Source organism: Mustela nigripes, chromosome 16 (assembly GCF_022355385.1).
Source record: "Mustela nigripes isolate SB6536 chromosome 16, MUSNIG.SB6536, whole genome shotgun sequence".
NCBI classification, from domain to species: Eukaryota; Metazoa; Chordata; class Mammalia; order Carnivora; family Mustelidae; genus Mustela; species Mustela nigripes.
Window position 1 is genome coordinate 3,153,753 of NC_081572.1, and position 21,949 is coordinate 3,175,701.

General features: G+C 53.0%; 2 protein-coding genes across 7 annotated transcripts in view; both read left to right on the forward strand.

Moving 5' to 3' along the window:
- The window catches only part of TIMP2 (TIMP metallopeptidase inhibitor 2), a 44,979-nt gene extending 41,466 nt beyond the window's left edge, over positions 1-3,513 (forward strand). For all 3 annotated transcript variants that reach the window (XM_059378741.1, XM_059378742.1, XM_059378743.1), the window contains exon 5: positions 615-3,513. In XM_059378741.1, coding sequence (XP_059234724.1) covers positions 615-812 — 198 coding nt within the window. In that variant the 3' untranslated portion in view covers positions 813-3,513. The remainder of the gene's footprint in view (positions 1-614) is intronic.
- Positions 3,514-10,820: 7,307 nt separating this feature from the next.
- USP36 (ubiquitin specific peptidase 36) overlaps positions 10,821-21,949 on the forward strand; it is a 38,304-nt gene continuing 27,175 nt past the window's right edge. The window contains exons 1-4 of one of the 4 annotated variants that reach the window (XM_059378390.1): positions 10,821-11,003; positions 13,393-13,554; positions 15,492-15,753; positions 16,295-16,516. In XM_059378390.1, the coding sequence (XP_059234373.1) occupies positions 15,501-15,753; positions 16,295-16,516 (475 nt within the window). In that variant the 5' untranslated portion in view covers positions 10,821-11,003; positions 13,393-13,554; positions 15,492-15,500. The other 3 variants (XM_059378388.1, XM_059378391.1, XM_059378392.1) reach the window with 3 other exon arrangements.

A 21,949-nucleotide genomic window follows, 5' to 3' on the forward strand; every position in this document is an offset into this window, starting at 1 on the left:
TTACATAAGAGTGATGAATCACTGACCTCTGCCTCGGAGACTAATGTTAATTAGTTTAATTTAAATTTTAAAGTAACAAAACAAAACGGAGTTCTTCCCTTTCCGTCTTGTCTTGCGGACTCCCGATCCCCTCAAGGCCTAAGCATGCTTCAGAGGAAGATGCTGTCCTTTTTATGTGACTGGAGCCTAGCTCTGGGAAATTTGGGAGCCTCTGTGGTTGTCTTTTCCTCCCAGGAGGGTGGCGCTCCGCTGAGGCCTTTGTGGCATGCCCAGATATGGTAGACAAGACGGCCCAAAGCAGAGGGGGCACCTACAGCTGCGGGGGGGGGGGGGGGTGGGGGCAGTGCCTGAGGGTCACCCCAGGCCCCTTCCCCCGCGCCCAGGTGGGCTGCCTGCTGCTGTTTGGAGTCTGGGGGAACTCAGGAGAGGCTGCTGATGGAGCAGGTTCAACTAGAGCTCCCACTTCCTCCCCCGCCGCTGGGCTCAGGTGGTCATCCATTCTCGACCAACTGCCCTTGAACATCATTGCTGGGCTCGTGGCTGGGTTCTGGAAATGCTCCCTTGCGTGGGGCCCCGGTCCCTGACCGGGTCTGCCTCCGTGTCCCTCTTCCTAGATCACGCGCTGCCCCATGATTCCCTGCTACATCTCGTCGCCGGACGAGTGCCTCTGGATGGACTGGGTCACGGAGAAGAACATCAACGGGCACCAGGCCAAGTTCTTCGCCTGCATCAAGAGAAGTGACGGCTCCTGTGCGTGGTACCGCGGGGCGGCGCCCCCCAAGCAGGAGTTTCTCGATATTGAGGACCCGTAAGCAGGCCAACAGCACCCCTCTGGCCAACGGAAAAGCCTCCAAGAGTTTAGACTGGTCCAGCTCTGACATCCTTCCCGGAAACAGCATGAATAAAACAGTCATCCAAGTGGGTCTAAATTAGTGTGTCTCCTCCCGCCCCCGTTTCCCTTTTAAAAGTGGTCGTGGTCCCACACCCCGTCCGCCAGCCTGGGCATCCTTGGGTGCAGGCACGGCAGGCCGCACGGGCCCAGCCCTGGCACCGTCACAAACACGGAGTGGGTGTCCCGTACGTAGGAGTCCCCCAGGCCTGGTCAGGGCAGAGCCTGGAATGTGCGTTTTGCAGAAACGTTTTGAGGGTCGTTGCGAGACTGTGTAGCAGGCCTACCAGGTCCCTTTCGTCTCGAGAGGGGCATGTCCCTCACTTCCTGCAGCTTCCACACCTCTGGCCCTAAGGCAGCAGTCCCCACCCCTTGCAAGTGCCCCTGTCTCCTCTGTGCCCGTCATGGGCTCCCAGTACCTGTGACCCCCGTAAATACAGTCCTGGACCAGTGGCTCACTCCTGAAGAAGCCCCAGTTAACTCCATGAATCCACAATGGGAGCCAGGCTCCAGGGCCTGGTACGATGCGGGCGACAAGCTTCCCCTTCATCCAAATCCTTTTCATTCCCCGCACCACACACCCCAACTCTGGGGGAGTCCATGGCATTCTGCCCTGAGGGCGGACGTTTTGGGGGGACACTTGGCTCCCCTTGCCATATACTCCCGGGCTTCTGAAGTCAGTCTGGCTCCCTCCTCCTCTTCCTTCTCCTCCTCCTGGCATCGGGCACCCAGCTGAGTCGCACACATTGGTTTTGCACGGGGTTGTGTGTAGCTGGTAGCACAGGCTGGCTGTGTTCTGTTTGCACATCCTGAAGACATCGAAAAACTAGGCTGTGCTGTGTCCCCCAATGCACCTGGTGCCACAGCCTTACCGTGACCCCCTCCACAAAGACAGTCAGTCACTGTGCTGGGCGTGATTTCTGGGAGTGAAAGTAGCTGGGCATGTTGTGAAGTCTTACCCAGGAAGGGAGAAATTGGGGAGGTGGGGGGGGGGGGGGTCAGTGAATCTCTTTCCAGGCCTCTGGGATCACTGCGGCCAACATCTCATTTTCCTAAAGATGAATTCTCAGATAATCTGTGAACCCAAATCCCAGCCGTACGCCTCCACTTAGGTTTCTGATATTCCATCTCTCGGTCCAAAAAAAAAAAAAAAAAGAAGCGTTCTAGGGGACTGGAGAACCTGTTCCCCATGCACAGCTTTCTGCTGCCAGTAAATTGGGGGTTAATGCAGGCAAAAATCACTCAGCAAAAAGTCTTCTTTTCTTCCAACTTGTGTACGGTATAAACTGTTCTGAGTTTTTCATGCAAATTAGGCAAACACACCGACGCGAGCACACGCACACGCGGTGACCCATGTGTGTCCGCCTGTGCACCCTCCTCCTGCAGAACACTTCGAGTCACCACGTTCTAAGCATTGCTCTAGTCTGCGGTGACCCCAAACCACCCGTAAGACCCCTGACCCCCACATGGCGTCATGCCTGCCGGGACCCGGTCAGCACAGATTTTTGATGACTTCCCTTTCTAGGGCAGACTAGGGGGATAGCCAGGGATCAGCCCCTGAATCGAGGGTACTTTCATGCTGTACAGTGATAGAAAGTTTGTAAGATGTCATAATGGACCAGTCCATGTGATTTCAGTATATACAAGAACACCAGACCCCTCCAATCAATAGAACACCCCTCCCGTTTGCTTCCTGTATGGTGTTATCATATGTAACATTTACTCCTGTTTCTGCTGATTTTTTAAATGTTTCGGTTTGTTTCTGACATCAGTTGTAATCATTCCTGTGCTGTGTCTTTTATTACCCTTGGTAGGTGTTAGCCTTGCACTTTTTTTTTTTTTAAGGTTTCTGCATCATGGAAGCTTTTGACCCAGAATGGAAAGCATGGCGTGCTAGCTAGCCTACGGTGGTGCATGCCTTCAGCTCTTTTCTTTCCTTCTTTGAGTGTGGTTGCTTTCTTCCAGCCGCTGCCTTTTGTTCTCTGGTTCAAATCATTACAGAGTAAAGTATCTTTGAGTTGGTTGGTTCTAAAAAGATGGCCTTTATACTCAGTCCACACACATTGGTCTTCTAGCCACGCTGAGCAGAAAACAAAAACAGAAACAAAAAATGCAAGAGGAAGTGCCCAGTGGCAGCCGAGAGACAAAGCCACTCAAATACCATCAGAGTCAACAATTACAGCGTGCGTGTAGTTGAAAAAGGCTCTCCATTCGGCATCCTTTAATTTATGTTCTGTTCTATGCACTGCCCGTTCCTCCTCCCGTTCTTGTCTCCATGCAAGCAACTCAAAATATTGAAAGTGAAGTTTACATTGTAGTTATTTTCAAACCTTTGCTTGATAAGTATTAAGAAATATCGGACTTGCTGCCATAATTTAAAGCTTTGTTTGTGTTTGTTTTTGCTTGGGTTTGGTTTTGTTTTGTTTCGTTTTGGGTTTTTTTTTTTTTTTTTTTAAACTTTTGGGCAATGCGTTTTTGCTGGAATACGAAGTCTGAGACCTTCCTGTGCTGGGAACACGTGAGAGCTGTTGAACGTTGACAAGCAGACTGTGCATGTCTCTGATACTTTGTATCATTCTTGAATGATCGCTCTGTCAATGGACAATAAACAGTATTATCAAGAACGTTGGCTCTGTCTCTGTAGCTCTGTCTGATGCTGGGAGCCGCTGCTTCCTAGCCTAGCAACCAAACACCTCCGAAGGAACCTGTCCTGTGGAGGTGGATGTGTATCCCCCAGAGAAAGAGAGGCCCGTTGGTATCTAGTCAGTGTTCAGACATCTCCCATGGTCTCTTCGATGCTTTTTTATGGTCCATTGGCTTGCATCAGGATCCTAACAAGGGCCATGCATGGCAGTGGCTCCGAAGGCTCTCTTTTCTGCAGGTTTTCCTCCCCTCCCCATCTGCCTCTTAAGCTAGGAAAGACGGCCCCATCATAAGTTAAACTTGAACGTGTCGTGCTAATGACCTTCCCAGACATTCGTGCCCCTCCGGACCTGCAGGTTCCATGGGGTCCTAGCAGACAACCCACCAGATGGCGGCCACCCATGTACTTTCTTTTTCATATTTACATATATATTTTGGGTACATATTTTTACATATTTACATATATAATTTAGGTCAAATGTGACTTCTTCGAAACACTTCTCATTATGGAAATTTTTTTTTTTTTTTAAAGATTTTATTTATTTATTTGACAGAGAGAAATCACAAGTAGATGGAGAGGCAGGCAGAGAGAGAGAGAGAGAGGGAAGCAGGCTCCCTGCTGAGCAGAGAGCCCAACGCGGGACTCGATCCCAGGACCCTGAGATCATGACCTGAGCCGAAGGCAGCGGCTTAACCCACTGAGCCACCCAGGCGCCCCTCATTATGGAAATTTTTAAACAAACCAAAAAAATGCAGAGAATGATCTGACGAACTCCACACTCCCATGACCTGCTTATTATCTGAGCTTTCTCTGTCCTTGCAAACAATGTTGAGTGGGTTTGAGGACCCACATGCGGGCTGGGCAGACTGTTGGGGGGTCTCCAGACGCTATTCTTCCCCCCCCCCCCAGCCTCGCTCATCCTGTGGAAAGGAATGTGCATGGGGATTCAGGTCCGAACCTCCAACAGACACCCTAGGATCCAACGTGGAGGGTCCCGGGGCCAGCCACCAGGCCTGGTTAAAACCTCTAGAAGTTTGAACACCGCTAGCTTTCCCCTGATCCAACTCAACAACCAAACTGTGGAGCTATAGATGTTTTATCAGGGTCAGTTTTTTTTATGGACAGCTTGCCGTTACCACAGATTTGAAACTTTATGAACAGGTTCTATCTTTAGTCTCGGGTTCGAGCTCAGAGCTGACCCACAGCTCGCCTTGCCTCGCTCGGTTGCTGTGAGTCATTCGCCGTGAAAGGCAGCCCTTTGATTTGGGGAAACCGTCAGCTCTGCTAGCAGATTTTCTCCTTTGGGAAACAAACTGGGAGAGAAAAAAGACATTCAGAACCCCGACTGGATCCGTTTTTCATTCCATGATGATGATGGAGAGGGATCCCGATCTGAGCTGGCTGAACGGCGGGTGCCCGGTGGGGGGCAATGCAGAGAATGCTCGAGTGGGCTTGAGGATGGGATCCAAGATTTGATGCAGAGGCAAGGCTGCATACGGGACCCAGAAGGAAAGCCCAAAGCTCACCGTTTATTGTTGTCCCACTCAGGATGTTTGGCTTTACCCCTTCAAGCAAAGTTTGTAGGGGGGCAGGGGGGAGGGGAGCTCCAGGTGTAAGATTCCAGCCAGGGAGTCTCAATAGAGACCTAGCCCCGGGGGTGTTTACTGGGTGCCGGTCATGCAGGGATCCTCTGCACGGTGTGTAGCAGAATTCCAGCCTCCCAGAAAGAAAGCAGGTGTTCTGCATAAACGAACATTTGAGACACAGGATCCTTTTTGTTGTCTTTTCTTGTTTTCTTAAGAAGGCTTCACACCCACCATGGGGTTCAAAATCACAACCCTGAGATTAAAAGTCACACACTCCACCGACTGAACAGGGCAGGTTCCCCTGGATCTGTTCTTACCAGAGAATGGGGGATCCCTCCGGAAATCTGAGTTCCCAGACACCGACCCCGGACGCAGGCCTCCTGCAGGAGAGCGGCTCCAGGCCCGCAGTGGGACTCTGGCATACATGCTCTGCCCCTTTCCTGTTCACAACCTCTCCCCAGGCTCTGGAGACGCTGATGCTAAACCCCCATGGGCGACTGCTTAGCAAATCATTCTAATGATAGTAACCTCAGTCAAAGCTCAAGTTTAGTCCATGTCAGGACTGGCATCAAGGGCTTCAAATCCATTATCCTGGGTGACACTTGCCAATTCTGCGAAGTCTGTGTCCTCATCTCTCTTCGTTGGTCGATAAAGAGTCTGAGGCCTCGAGAGGTCAGTTTCCTGGGCACCCGGCCAGTAAGCACTGGGGCTGGGACCAACAGGGACACTTTAGAGAGAGAAGGAGGGTGCTTTCCAAGAGGGGGTCAATAGGCGTAAACCAGGACTGCCCCGAGAAAAGCAGGGTGTGGTGGCTCCCGTCATTGTAGAACACCTTCCCCAGGCACACCAGGTGCATTGATCCCCCCACGCCCCCACTCTCCCAATGCAGACGCTAGGGCTTGGCACTGGATGCAGCAGCCCACAACGCCCAGGGCCCAAAAGACTTCTGACTTCCTATGATCTGGGAACAAAAGTATACCAGCCACAGAGATGCCGGGTGCCGTAGCAAGCCCAGCATCCCAGGGCATTTTTTGCCAAGACCAGTGGGGATGTCTTTTGGGTGACCTTCCGCATCCGATTCCAGGACCTGGGCTCTTGCCCTCTTGTCCCCCCCACCTTCTGAAGCCTCAGGGTCCTTCCTTTTCAGCCAGAAAGAGGAGGGAGGGATGCCTGGCAGATGCTCAGCCTCTGGCTTAGGAGTGACACCTGGCACCTCCTCTTCCAGACTCTGGAGAGAATTAGTCACTGTTGAACTCACTACAGGCAGCTTCTGGCCTGGGTCCCCTGGGCCTGGACCCACCTCCTTCCCAGGCAGGCCCAGACACGGCAAGGGACAGTCTAACAGAACCTGCTCTCTGGGCAACCCTGGGCAGCGGTGGAGCTCAGAGGTGGTACCAATGCGAGGTGGTACCGGGATTTAAAAGAGAAGGTCTTGCACACTCTTGAAAAATGCATAGAATCAGTCCTGAGCCAAACATGGATACATGCCTTGCTTCAAAAGCAGAGTAACCGCTGCTGTGCGAAGTCACATTGTGTTACAGAGAACAATGGCCGGGTCCTAAGGAAAGGAACGAAACAGGAAAGAATGAAGCGAGGGGGTGGGGCGGGGGTGAATTTGGGGGAGGGAGATGGGTTTGTAGCAAGGAAGGGGAGGCGTCCTGAGGGCAGTGGGATAAGAATGGGGACAGTGAAGATTCAAGCAGGGTTTCGGTGTCAGCAGTTGGGGACAGCTACTTCTATGCACACCAAAAATGCACACCTGCGCGTTGATGGTGACTTCATTTGTTTGTTTGTTTGTTTTTAAGAGAGAAAACTGCCCTTGGAGGGAAGGAGGAGGCAGGCCAGGGACCAGCACAGGAATTTAAGGCCTGTTGGCTACTTTTTGGCCAAACCACCAAACACATTCATGAAAAAGTAAGATCTTGGTGGGCCAAATTCAACAGCAGGCCACCCATAGTCCGAGGAGAGAAGGTCTACAACGACTCTGGCAATCTGCCGTGTGGCTTTTCCTTGGTGAATGCAGCCTGAGAAGGGTTTGGATCTTAATTTGGCAGCGTTTAGAAACACAGAAATTGTTAGGGTTGTGTAGGCCCAGCCAGAACAACTCCTAGGAACCTGAACTCACAACAACTGATGTAAAAGTCAGAATTGTTAATTTACAGTGAGAGACGCGAGTTGGCTCTCTCCAGAAATTAGCACACGTCTTTGGCCAGTCACAGGTGAGTTCCGGATACTGTTAATCTGTTAATGTACATTCTTTCTTTCTTTCTTTCTTTTTTTTTAATTTTTTCAGTGTTCCAAGATTCATTGTTTAATTGTAAATTATTTCTTTTTTTTAAATTTTTAAAGTTTTTTTTTTTATTTGAGAGAGAGAGAGAGAGCATGAGAGGAGAGGAGTTCAGAGGGAGAAGCAGACTCCCCATGGAGCTGGAAGCCCAATGTGGAACTCGATCCCGGGACTCCAGGATCATGACCTGAGCCGAAGTCAGTGACTTAACTGACTGAGCCACCCAGGCACCTAATTGTACATTATTTCTTAAAATAAATTCTCATTTGATTCATTTTGGCTATAGCTTTTATTTTTATTCTTTTACCTTCAGTGTTTCTCTACTTTTCTTCTGGATTTAGAGATTATTCATTGTCTCATCTTGGGCATTTCATTTTCTGTTTGGTTGGGGTTCATAGACATTTATGCACCGGGTACCTGCAAAGCACTCAGATGAGTGAGATATTGTGAGACCTTTACCAGTCATCAAGGGGAGGGAGAAATCGAGAGAACATTCCAACTGAATCTGTAAATGGAATGTACAGCAGGCCCAGGGCAACACCTGCCCCCAAAGGCAGGGATGGAAGAAATCCAGGAAGACGTCCTGGAAGAGGTAGTGCCTGAGGAGATTATAAAGGGCAAGTAGGAAAGGGAATTTAGGCCAAAGACCATCATGAGCCTGGAGCAGAGATTACCTGATTAGGGCCTAGGGGGCATTTGGATTTAGTTCTGCTAAAGGATCTGGGAGTGGCGGGGGCTGAGGAAGAAAAAGCAGGCAAGAGGCCGTTAGAGACCAGGTTAAGGAGAGCTTGACTTTCCCATCAGCTTCAGGGGATGGGGAACGGTTCACAGGCACACAGTGTTTTGGGGTAGGCCTTTTGAACATACATATATATTTTTATTTTATTTATTTGACAGAGAGAGACAGAGCAAGAGAGGGAACACAAGCAGGGGGAGGGGGAGAGGGAGAAGCAGGCTTCCTGCTGAGCAGGGAGGCTGATGTGGGGCTTGATCCCAGCACCCTGGGGTGAGGGAAAGAGGAGACCAGGATGCTCTTGGCCAGGAGTGTGGGTGTTAGGGTCTGTATCACCCTGGGTCCAATCAGAACACCAAAACCACTCTGTACGGCCTTTAAAACGGGGGATTAATGCCGGGCTTGGTTACATCGTGATGGCAGCCCGACCAGAGGACAACCAGCAGCTGTTAGCACGTCCCGACCAGAGCCCATGGAGGGCAGGGTTTGGAGAGGGCGGGAGGCTGGAACCACTGTGCACCTCTCTGGTTGGAGCAGAGAAGGAGGGAGAGGAAGGTCCTGCCTCTCTTGTCCTTTGCCCTCCAGTCTCTCAGTGACCCCCAGTGGCCAGATAGTCCTGGACACCAGGGAGCCTGGAAGGGCAAGGATCTGGTCTGGACTCTAGCACAGCAGCCCAAGGGGGCACAGGGCATAAAAAGAGAGGCAGCTTAGGGGAGGTGGGGGGATGCCCCCGTTTCTGGGCATGGTGAGTTTGAAGCGCCTGTGAATCCTGCAGGGAGACAACCAGCAGGCCCTTCCTGGGCCCACCTTTCCAAAGATCGGGGTGGGGGGGCAGGTCTGTATGTGCACATGCGGCATTTACTGGACTACAGGCCTAGTTAGGGTAGTGAGAGCCATAGCCATGGATGGGCTCAGGGGTGTTTGTTCCTTCCAGGAAACCTCTAACTTTTCCCTCCAAAATGCTTGCACCATTTATACTCCCAGCCGTCTTAGAGTCTACTTGGCTTCACATTCTCTCCAACATGTAGTCTTTTTAATTTTAGCTCTTCTAGTGGGTGTGAAATGGCCCCCGGTGTGGTTTTAATTTGCATTTCTCTGGTAGCATTTGAGACTGAGCACTTTAGGAAAGGCCCACGTGAACGTACCTCAAGGAGGTACCGCTCTGAGGCTTCTTTGAGGGAATCCTAAGAGGGAGTTAGAGTGGGACTGTGGCTGGCCAAAGGCTCCTCCCAACGTCTAGGTCTCAGATTACACTCCCAGGCAGGTTGGAGGCCCCTCTGTCATCTCATCAGAACTTGGGGGCTCCTCTGAGGGCTCGGCTAGGGGTGTGAACTTGGGAGCCTGACAAACCCACGTCGAAATCCTCACATCACTGCTTGCTTGCACGGATGGTGCACACTCAGTTTTTTCATCTGTAAAACGGGAACAGTATCTTTCCGTAGGCTTGCCGTGGGAATTGGAGCGTATCATGTTGGCAAGGCAACCAACTAGGTATGGGAGTCGTAGTATCAGCTCAGCAATGGAAGCAATTGTCTTCAGTTTTCTCAAGACCTGCTGGGGACCGCCTTTACTCCACAGACAAGGAAAGGGAGGCCTAGAAAGCAACCTGCTCATTGGTTGGGCAGCTTTGGGATCAACCCCCGTGTCCTCAGCCCCTTCCAACCTGCCCTCACACTACGCATCACTGACGGATACATAGTGTCAGACGTCAGAGCTGTCTTTGTTTGAATCATTGTTTCAATGATTTCAACGATTCACTGATTCAGTGATGGGGCCCAGAACCCATCCCAGGGAACATCTTCATCTTAAACTTTTAAGGGTTCTCAAAGGCTCGGACTCAGGGGCTCAGGCCCGTACAGGGTTGTTCCTGTTCTTTTGCTTTTGCAAGACCCCAGCACCCGCGTCGTAAGTGCAGAGTGAATCCTGTCCGGGTTACACCTCTTGTCACCCTCCATCCCCAGCCCCGAGAGCAGGGACTGACTGTGTGGGGCGCGGGCTCCCCCAGCAACTCACCCGCCCCCTCCAGACCCCCCACCCCCAGGAAAGGCCGGGCTGACCGCGTCGTGTGCAGGAGGTCGGTCGTAGTCTGGGGGCAGTCGTTTGAGAGTGCCAGGGCCTGGGTCGGGCTCGGGGCGCGCCCCTCCCCCCACCCCAGCCCGGGAGGTCGGGAAGGATCGGTTTGGGTGCAAAGCAGCCCCAGAAACGCCGCAGGAGCGGCGCGCATTTGCCGGCATGCCGCCGGCAGCCTCAGGTCATCGTCACGCGGTCCGCAAGGGGGCTGGGCACCGCGAGCGCCCGCGCGGCCCGGACACTTCCGAAGTCAAAGGCCACATCCCCCTACGCCCCCACCCTTCACCGCAACAGCTCGGCTCGGCCTCCCCTGCTGCCCTCATCGCTCCCCGTCCGCGTCTAGGCCACTAAAGGGCTCGGGAGAGGGAGGCCGAGGCACGCGCCAGGAGCCCGCGCTCCGACGCTGCGCCCGCCGCACGCCCGCCGCAGACCCGGAAGCGGCCGCCTCACGTGCTCTCCGGGAACGCGCCGGGCGCCGGCCCAGGGGGCGGGGCGATTCCGGCTCTGCGTGTTGGCGTCATCGCGTAGGCTGGAGGGGCCGCGGGGAGCAGCGTGACGTAGCGGCCACGTAGAACGGCTGTGGGCGGGCCCAGGGAGCGGGGACGCGGCCAGCCCCGTCTCTTAAAGCCGCCGCGACCTTCCGAGTCCCGCAGCGCGGGCCGCCGGTCGCGGCGCCTTTAAGCGTCGCCGTGACACGTGTGTGAGGCGCCCGAGGCCCGGATGGTGCGCGTGCGGGGCCCGGGCCGAGCAGACGCGAGCGCCGCGGGCCTGCAGCCGGGCCCGCCGAGGGCCGGGTAGGCTGGGGCCGGGTGTCGGCGGCGCGCAGGCCGACGGGGGACTGCGCGTCCGGCCGGGTGAAGGACTTCGGCTGGGCCGGGGGCGCGGGAAGGTGCGGCCTGCAGGGGGGCGCCCCGGGGCAGAGGCGGGCGCGCGGGCGCGAGGGGCTCGGGGGCCCGTGGGGAGGGCCCGGGGCTACTTCGTTAGCGAGGGGGTCGGGGCCGTGCTGTCCGGGAGAGGCTTGGGCGTCCGCGGGGAGCTCAGGGGCGCGCGGTCTGCGAGGGCTCCGAGGTCCGCGGGCAGGTCAGGGGCGCGCGGTCTGCGAGGGCTCCGAGGTCCGCGGGCAGGTCGGGGGCGCGCGGTCCCTGAGTGGTTCGGCGGTCCACGGCGAGGTCAGGGGCGCGCGGTCCGCAAGGACTCAGGATCCGCAGGGAAGGCCCAGGGCTGCGCAGTCCTCGAGGGGCTGGGGGTTTCGCAGACAGGGTCGGGGAGGCGCGCTCTTTGCTGTTCCCGGGGAACCGCGACCAGTGGTGGGGGATAGAGCTGCCCCAGCCAGGAGCCCCGGGGAATCGGGGACGGCCGTGGTCTCTGTCGGTCTCGGGCACAGCCGTTGCCCAGGGAAGCATCACCAGGGCAGGACCCAGACTAACCCTGGAATGCCTTAAGTCAAAATCTGGAGGAGCCTGTTCTGCTGGGCGGCCCTGCTGGAATTTCATTTTTCCCCCCCTTTTAGTAAGAAATGTGGGAAAGACTTATCCCTGGAGAGGGTAACCTTCTTCAGGGTCATGGTTATGGTGAATGTGGTTGGGTGGGACAGGCTGTGCGGCTGTACAGTACCCCGTGTTTTATTCGGGAGAGTTGAGCCTCCCCTGGGGTACGAGGGGCGAGGCAGAGGAGCTTCTGAAACGGAGACAGATGAGCGAGGAAAGCATGGTGGCCAGCCTGCTTGCTGTAAGAGACGCCTAGAACCAGGCCGCCAAGGAGAGGGAGGCTCTGCTTACCCTTTCCCGGCTGGAGACCCGTGTCCTGCAGGCTCTGCGGACCGGAGGCCCCTGTGAAAGTGCCCCTGAGAGGCCCCAGGCTCTGTCCATCTGGGCTCCTCCCCCACCGGCACGTGGTTGACCCTGTGAGTCTTGGGTGCATTTCATCCCGGAAAAGTGCATTTAGAGGGAGGAGGGAGAGAGAATATGCTTGAAGGGTGTTCTGCGGATGCTGTTTTCCTCCTCGGGGAGGTAGAAATGGGCCTGGAGGAGCCTGAGCTGTTCCTGGAGGGCGGAGCGGAGGGAGCACCCTTGCCGGGTTTTTGAAGCGCGTTCTGTCCAACGGTCATCAGAGGGCCTGCTGATTACAAGGACATTTTTCTCTGGGTTCCTACACCTCAGAGAGAGCACATTTTTTTGGTTGTTGTTGATGTTTTGGGTGGAACTGGTGACATAGAGGTCGATCTTTGTCAGAAATTGAAAAATTGCTCGAAATCTCTGACTTCCACCATGAGGAGTAGGCTGTGGGATAGATGTTCTTGAAATCTCTTCTCTTGAAATAAATTGGGTTATTATCTGCCGAGTTCTGTTTGTTGTCTTGCTGTTTGATTCCCGAGCATTTGCCCTTGGACCCATGTCCGTCTGTCCACGTGGAGGTACGGTCGTATAAGGAGATTTTTGTGAGACTGGAAGCTCCACCTCACCGATTGGCTTTATTCTGAGATCATGTTCATCATGCCCCCCCGTTTGTTTTGTGGTTGGTAGACTTTTTATTTATGGCGGTGAGGCACGATCTATCTGAAATTTGCGGTCAGTAATGTGGGGACAGGAGAGGAATCAGGTGTGGGCCTGCGCAGCAATTACTGGTGCTGAATAAGGGGAACGTGGTGGTCCCTGTGTTGTTCCCACCAACTTGTACGTATCTGAAGGCTTCCGCAGCAAAAAATGTTTTAAGTATTTTAATTTTATGTAGTTACAGTGATTGTGGATGGTAGTTCAAGGGAAAAAATCTGCACTTAGCCAAAGTGAAAATATGGTAATTCGGTAATTCTTACTGCTCCTTCGATGCTTTTCCTTTTTTTTTTTTTTGAAATTCTGGTTTATGAAATCTGGAAGTCAGCCCTTTCACTCTTTGGAAAGTGATTTAGACTGGAGTTCACCGAAGATTTTTGTTCACTGGGCTTGTCACGGGCCTGAAGGTTAAGATACCAAGCCAAGGGCGGTGTTTTCCTATCACGTACGTTGTAGTAACTTGTAGCGAGTCTGTTCAGTTCTTCCCCAGACTCCCGAATCCACCCAGCACCATCCATACTCCTTCAGACAGACTCTTCCAGACAGACAGCCTGCCTTCCCGCCCTGGGTCAGTGCCGTGGGGCTGAGATGGTGGAAGAGAGAGGCCTCACGTGGTGCCCTGTTCACCCCACAGATTCTGACGCCCCTTCGGGTCGACAGACTTGCAGCTTTGGTGATTTCATGGGGCGCAGCCAAGGAGCTCATGAACCGGAGGGTCCTGCCCTGCGTCTGCCCAGTCTGGCCGGAACCTGACCCCATGCTGCAGCCCCAACACGCCCGAGGTCAGCCATCCCAGGTGAGCCAGCACAGGCTTCAGAGTCGTTTTTCATTTCCCCGCGTCGCTGGCTTATCGCCCAGGAGCAGTGCTTCAGTGGGTAGGAACACTTCGATAATTCCCCTTGGGAAAGGTTCTTTTATTTCCTCAAATCAAAGAACTTGTGCTTGCTGCTTTTTTTTTTTTTTAAGATTTTATTTATTTATTTGATAGAGACAGAGAGTATGTACACAAACAGGGGGAGCCACGGGCAGAGGGAGAAGCGGGCTTCCTAGCGAGCAGGGAGCCTGATGCAGGGCTCACTCCCAGGACCCTGCGATCACCACCTGAGCCGAAGGCAGACGCCCACCCAACTGAACCCCCAAGCGTGCCTCCCCCTGCCCACACAAGTTTTTATAGATAAAAAAATTTGACCCGTGTGGGGAGTGAGATGCTCCATAAGGATACATTTGAACGGCTTAGTAAGAGGTGCTGTCACTAAGTTTCAGGCTCCTCCTGCCACGGCAGTGCCCTGTGGCTGACTGGGTGCTGGGTACCTAACGGGGTCCTCCTTTTTCTGATGACAGTGAGCAGTTAACCAACTTATTTTTCTAACTGTGACTCAGATTGCCTTTGAGCCCTGGCTGGGATGGTTGAGTTGAAAGGTAGTGACTTGCAGTCAGAGGTGACTGGGGGTGGGGCGGGGGGACTCCTGGTCAGTCGTGTTTCCAGCGCTGCAGCACGCTCTCCCCGCGGTAACCTCCAATCCACCTTTGGTGCTGCTTTCAGCCCCCTGTTTTACACAGAATAGGGGACCTGGGAGGTCACAGTGGTTGTCCCTGGAATTTAGAGCCGATAGGTACGGGAATAAGCCAGGCCTGCCGCTCTCCACCCGGAGCTGTCATCTCCCTCTTGAGATTTGGATGACTTGCGGGAACCGTGCCCGTCTCACCACTGTCCCGTCTCCCCTCCCTCACTTTCAGAAAGATCATCTATACAAGCGCTGTCCGATAACACAGGCCACACGTATAATTTAAAATTTTCCGGTAGCCACATAAGTAATAAAAAGCAAGTGAAACTGATTTTCATGTTCCTTAACCCAGTGTGTGTAAAATTTTATCATTTCAGCCTGTAACCCGGCTCAGGATTATTGAGATGTTTTACATTCTTACACCAAGTCTTTGAGATCTGTTGCGTGTGTTGCACTTCCAGTGTGGGTCAGTGTGGACTCGCAGTGTTTCATTGATGACCCGTGCCCTCTGGCCTTCATTTGGAAGAGCACAAGCTCGAGCACAGAGGCGTGCGCTGTAACTCACCACGCTCATTCTGGAAGCGTGTAGTCTGTGTGTGCAGCCAGAGTGTCTTCCGAGCACCAGTGTTCCCCCGTTCTTTTTTTTTTTTTTTTTAACTTTTTTTTAAAGATTTTATTTATTTATTTGACAGAGAGAGATCACAAGTAGGCACAGAGGCAGGCAGAGAGAGAGAGAGGGGAGGAAGCAGGCTCCCTGCTGAGCAGAGAGCCCGATGCGGGACTCGATCCCAGGACCCTGAGATCATGACCTGAGCCGAAGGCAGTGGCCTAACCCACTGAGCCACCCAGGCGCCCCCCCCCCCCCGCCCCGTTCTTGAGCCGACGTTAGGACCATGTGGTCACCCCCAGAGGAGATTGCGCCAAGCCGGGGCCCGTAGTCGCTCAACAAGGACATGCTACGGGGCCCTCCAGCTTCCCGGGGCCACCTTCGTCTCTTTAGTGCTGTTTGTGGAAGTGCCTTCCCTTCCTGACGGAGGCACGGGCTCTGTCACGGCGGTCGGTAGTGTTTCTCTGTGTCTCACACCTCCTTCGTGGTGCTGGCAGCCAAGCCAGAGTAGCCTTGGTAGTGCTCAGCGTCCGGAAAGACGTGAGGGGACTTTCAGAGAAGTGACACTTGGTTCCTGGGACTTAGTTACTCGTCACTCTGTGCTCCTTCTTGTCCCCACAGTGATGCACCATGCCCATAGTCGATAAGCTGAAGGAAGCCCTGAAACCCGGCCGCAAGGACTCGGCCGACGATGGGGACCTGGGGAAGCTTCTGGCCTCCTCTGCCAAGAAAGTCCTTTTACAGAAGATCGAGTTCGAGCCAGCCAGCAAGAGTTTCTCCTATCAGCTGGAGTCCTTAAAGAGCAAATATGTCTTGCTGAACCCTAAAACAGAGGGAGCGAGTCGCCACAGGAGTGCAGACGAGCCACAGTCCAGGAGACAGGGTACGAACGCCTGGGGGGTGGGCAGAAGGGGCCCCACCCTTGTGTGTTGGCCGTGCGGCTGGCGGAGTGTTGGCAGAGTGGGGGAACAAGAGCAGATGTGGTCGGAGTGGGGAAGCTTCTCTGGGGTCGGTGCTCTGTAGTTACGGAAGTAGCGACGCGGGGTTGCCTCACGATGGCATCTGTATCTTTAGGAACCCTTGGGACTGTGTGTGTTTGATAGGATCAAAAGCGGGGCTAGGAAACGAGCCGGAGAAACGGGCCGGGCTTCGGAGTGCTGAGGCCTGGCTCTAGCTCTTTGTTCCCGGGGTGTCGTCTCCTCCTCCACGAGGGCTCCTGGAATTCCAGACCTGAGCAGTCCGCGGGAGCCACGGGATGACTGAGTTTTCACCGGGGCTTTCTAGTAACTGCCAGGGGACACTGGTTACCCTTCGACACCGCGTCTTGGCAAGTGCACGCGGAGTATGCCTGTCGGCGATTTCTTTTTCATGACCCCCCGGGCGCAGACTGAAGCCCTGCTTTCCTCCCTGTCTCTTTCTCACAGGCAGCGAGCACGCGTACGAGAGCGGTGGTGATGGCGTCCCCGCCCCGCAGAAGGTGCTCTTCCCCACGGAGCGGCTGTCACTGAAGTGGGAGCGGGTTTACCGCGTGGGAGCGGGGCTTCACAACCTCGGCAACACCTGCTTCCTGAACTCGACCCTCCAGTGCTTGACCTATACCCCGCCTCTGGCCAGCTACCTGCTCTCCAAGGAACATACTCGCAACTGTGAGTGCCGCTGGCCCTACGGGTGGGCTGGGAGGCGCGGGGACCGGCTGGTGTCCTGGGGAGATGGACCCATGCGGCCGTGGTGCTAGCAGCCCTTGGCCCGGGGCAGATTCAGGAGCGGAGCCTGCGACATAGTTTCTGATGAAAGCTGCATCTGCCGTGTGCCTGCTGCAGGCCAGGCCATGGGAGCCGGGCACTGGGGTGGAGTGTTGGTCCCAGCCTGTTCTGGGAATGAGTACCCAAGGGGAGAAAGGTGTTTTAAAAAACACGTACAAAACATGTACCTTCAAAAAAAAAAAAAAATGTCCCTTCGATGACCCCACATCCATGGGGGTACCCGTCTGTGCTGTGTCCCTTATGCGGTGCGCCCCAGAGATGTGAGAGGACAAAGGTGAAATAAAATGTCAGGGAGCAAAACCAGAGCAAGCAGAAAGCCTGCTGACTGTTCAAGAAATTGGGTTGGTGGTTAAAAATCTTCCCATGAAGAAAATACCAGGCTGAGATGGCTTCTGGATGAGCTTTATGAAAATTTAGAGAAACAGATTCTGCCAGAGAATAGAGAACCCTCAGCTCACTTTATTAGATTCTCAGGTAACAGAATTAAGCAGGTACAGGAGGAGAAAGCAACAGTACGGTCCCATTTACGAGTGTAGTTACAGAACTTCTAGACCGAATACTGCCGCAGGCAGTCGTCTCTGCCACACTGCGAGTGGCTCGTGTTCGTCCTGGTGATGCAGGGCTGTCCTCGGAGTGGGACCGTGGAACGCACACAGCACGGCAGGCGAACCCATTCCTCCGGAGCTGGGCCTGCTGCGCCCTGTCCTGGCTTTGCCCTGAAGTGCTGTGATCCCTGGAATGTTACCTAACCTTCTAGAAGCTTCCTGTTCCTCATCAGCCAAGTAAGAATATCATCTCCCCAATAGAGGTGTTGGGAAGCTTGAACGACTGACGTAAAGTGCTCAGAATAGTACTTGGCTCACGGTAAGTGCTACGGAGGAGACTGCTAAGTTTGCTTCCTTAATTACTGTATCGACAGATTGAAAGAGAGAGGTCGCCTGAAAGTAGTGCCCCCAGAAGAAGTTTATGATAAACTAGCGAAGGAGCAACAGGAAGGAGTTCCCTTACCGTGATAAAGGGCATCTACTAGGCATGCAGAAGAACGTTCCAGATAGGGAAATATTGGAAGCACATCCTTCAGAATGCAGAGGGGAGCAAGGGCCTCTCGCCACTTGTGCTGAAGATGTGTCGGTGCTGCCCCAGCCGTGTCCTAGGAGGGAAAAGGAGGGAGCGCGCTGTCGTTCCCTGAAAATGACATTCCTACGTTGGAAAGCGAGAGAATCTAAGTAGAAATTTGTCAGTGGGACGAGATATGATATTAGTATTAAAAAAAAAAATTAGTTGAATTTCTCTACACCAAATAACAAAGTTTTTAAAAATGTTCACCACTGTAGGTGCCTGGGTGGCTCAGTGGGTTAAAGCCTCTGCCTTCGGCTCAGGCCATGGTCTCAGGGTCCTGGGATCGAGCCCCGCATCAGGCTCTCTGCTCTCAGGGAGCCCGCTTCCCCCTCTCTCTGCCTACTTGTCTCTGTCAAATAAAATCTTAAATAAAATAAAATCTTTAAAAAAATTTATTTGCTGCTGTAAAATTCAGAATCACAACCAAAGTGATAGAGCATCTAGGTTTCAATTTACCAAGAAATCCTTCACAGGAAGACATGATACGGTCGTCTACATACCTGAAGAGAGCTGCCTTCAGAGGGAAGCCTCACTGTCACAAAACGTTGATTCCCCCCCCAATTAACATGACTCCACCTGATCCTAACATTTCTATGGAAAAGCAGGGCAAAGGACCCCAGATCACCAAAACACCTCTGAAGGAGACTATGCGAAGAGAAGCACCTTAGCAACTATGAAGTCTTGTCAAGTTAGATTAAGACATCATAGTTTTGGGTCAGGGAGGGGACCCGCTCACCGAAGGAACGGAATAGAGCCCAGGGCTCTGCGTACACCTGGAGGTGTGTGACGTGTCGGTTCTTCACGTGTCTCCCATTTGAAATGAATGAAACATCACAAGAGCTCGGGCTTACATATGGAAGAAGCGAATAGGATCCCCGTTTCACACACCTGTGCTCAGAGAACACGTTAAAAATTTAATATCAAAAGTAAATGTTAGATTCTTATAACCAACATTGGTAAATCTCCTTCTGACCTTGGGATGGGAGATTTCTTAAGGCTCAGACGGCACCAACTACAAAAGAAAAATGACACATTCAGCTGCATTGAAGTTAACATTTGTTTCCAGAAAACACTTAAAAGGCAAACAGGGAGCTACGACCTGGAGGCAAGACCCAGGACACACAACCCACAAAGGATCGCTACCAAGAATGTGGAAATCATTCAGACCAACAAGGGAAAGAGCACTCCTAAAAAAGCAAAAGAAAATTACGAACCGGCATTTTACAGAAGAGGAAACTCGTGGTTTGAGTGTAGGGAGAGACGGGAACCAGGGACATGCTCTCGAAGTGGTGACAGGTGTAGTGACGCCTTTGCGATGGGTGTGCCTGCGGAGGCCGAGCGGTACTGTGTCAGCATGAGGATGAGGAGAACCTTCTATGGTCGTCTGAACTGGCCTCAGCTTCCAGGCAACCTACCAGCCAGCGGGTGTCCTCCTGCAGAAGAGCTCTGGTCCGTGCCTGCCAGGATGCCTGTGTGTAAAATCATCTGTAGGCAGCAAACTAAGCCGCTCAGGTGCCCGTCAGCAGGACGGATGCTTGAAACACGGCGCGGGCCCCTGCCGGGGTAGCAGCGAGGTGTGGGGAAGGAAGACCGCTCGTGCGCGCCGCCACCCGGTGCCCAGAAAAGCCCCAGAGATTGCGTCCAGCCTGGATGGTTATTTATGGAGTTGGAAAACAAGACGATACAGTGTTTAGGTATCCACATAGGGGATGAGACTTAAAAATGATTTTTTAAAATTGGTGAAAAATAATGAAATAAGGATAATGAAATAATGAAAATAAGTCAGGAAATCGGGATAGAGCCGGAGGCAGGGAGTCGGGAGCCAGAGAGGGACAGCGTCCAGATGCGCACTTGTGTGAGGTCTTCGGGGAGCTTCATTATGTTGCTGCTTTTTAAATGAGTGAAAGGTGACATGCGCAGGAAATGGCATTTTAAGCATCTTGTGATGGTGATGGCTCCGCGGTGGCTGGAGTTGACATACTGAGGCACCGGGCCCCGGCAGGTGAAGTCGGTCATAAATCTGTTTTGGTAGTGACCTTGGTGATGTCGCACGCATTCTGGGTAGACTTTTAGCAAGACTTGACTGGGCTGTCATTGTGGGGTTTTTTTTGGTTTTCTTGTCTTTTTAAGCCTTTTTTTTTTTTTTAGAGGGAGGGAGTGCGCACTTGGGTGGGGGGAGGGACAGAATGGGGGAGAGACTCTCAAGCTGACTCAGAGGCCCAGTGCAGAGCCTGAGGTGGGGCTTAGTCCTATGACCTTGAGATCATGACCTGAGCTCAGATCAAGAGTCAGACACGCAGCTGACTGAGCCCCCCGGCACCCAGCACCGTTCTTCTCTCGTGACTGTGGTAAGGAGACCCCCCCTCTCTGGACTTAGGTCGCTCTGTCCTTCTCTTGTTCAGCCGGCTTCCTCGGCTGAACCTTTGTCAGCTCTGTTAGGGTTGGTGTAGCCAAAGGCGGTGACACCGGCAGTCCCCGTAACCCGCCACACATACTCTGCAGCCCATGGGAGCGAGGGCGTGAGTGGAAGCAGCCAAGATCAGCCCCTCTTTGCGGTGGGCTCTCGCCCTCCCTCGGGACGCCTGTGCTGTGAAGGCCCCAGGGTCCCTCTGCATTACTCTGAAACTCCGCAATTGTGAATGCTTGTGTTTAAGTTCTTTTATTATTTTTTTATTTTTTTTTTTTAAAGATTTTATTTATTTATTTGACAGAGAGAAATCACAAGTACACTGAGAGGCAGGCAGAGAGAGAGAGGAGGAAGCAGGCTCCCTGCTGAGCAGAGAGCCCAATGTGGGACTCGATCCCAGGACCCTGAGATCATGTCCTGAGCCGAAGGCAGCGGCTTAACCCACTGAGCCACCCAGGCGCCCCTGTTTAAGTTCTTTTAATAGCATGTTTTAGTTTTTTGCCCAAATTTGAGCCCCTCAGGCATTATTGTTATTTTAAAAATAATTAATGGTTAGGGTCAGAAGAATCCAAAAGCTCTGAAATGAGAAGTGAAAGTCTCCCCTTTTTGTAAAGGTGCTCATACAAACTTTTCCAAGAATCCTCCAGAGGGGTCGTGTATGTAGTAGCATTTTTTTTTTTTTAATTTCTTAATTTGGGAGGGGTAGCATTTTTAAAATTTTTATTTATTTAATTTATTTTTTTAAAAGACTTTATCTGTTTATTTGACAGAGAGAGAGAGATCACAAGCAGGCAGAGAGAGAGGGGAAAGCAGGCTCCCCACTGAGCAGAGAGCCTTACGTGGGGCTCGATCCCAGGACCCTGGGATTGTGACCTGAGCCGAAGACAGCGGCTTAACCCACTGAGCCACCCAGGAGCCCCTAGCATTTTTTTTTTTTTTTTTTAAGATAAAACTTCGGTACTGGGGTAAATGCATATAATGTAAAATTTGCCATTTAATTTTTTTCCCCAAGTACTCTCTATGCCCAACGTGGGGCTCAAACTCATGGCCATTGGGTCGAGTCAAATGCTCCACCAACCGAGCCATCTGGGTGCCCCAGAATCGACCACTTCTGGGTGTACAGCTCAGAGGCATTAAAAACATTTACGTTATGGTGCAGCCATCCATCTCCAGAGCTCCTTCCTCTTCCCACACAGCAGCTCTGCCCCTTCAACCCTGACTGCCCGTCCGCCTCCCCTAGCCCCTGGGGCCCACCCTCCTCCTTTCTGTCTGCGAGCTGGGCGACTCCAGCCACTCGCGGAACCAGAATCCTACAGTATTGATTTTCCTGTGACCGGCCGGCTTCACGCGGCATCACATCCTCAAGGTTCATCCGTGGTGGTGTGGCAGGTGTCAGATCAGCTTTTAAGGCTGAGTAATAGTCTGTTGTGCGTACATCCTGCGTTTCTTACCCATTCACTTGTTGGTGGACACTTGGCTTCTGTTACATCTTATGAATAATGCTGGGAAGGCTGGTGCATAGAACCTGTTTGAGCCCTGCTTTCGTTTCTTCTACGTGTAAACCCAGAAGTGGGATTGCTGTTTGGGAATTCTGGGTTTTTTTAATTGTTTGAGGGAGCACCCTCCTGTTTTCCACAGCTGCTGGAGCAGGTGCATCCCCAGCAACGGTGCACAGCTGCTGGAGCAGTGTGCATCCCCAGCAACGGTGCACAGCTGCTGGAGCAGTGTGCATCCCCAGCAGCGGTGCACAGCTGCTGGAGCAGTGTGCATCCCCAGCAACGGTGCACAGC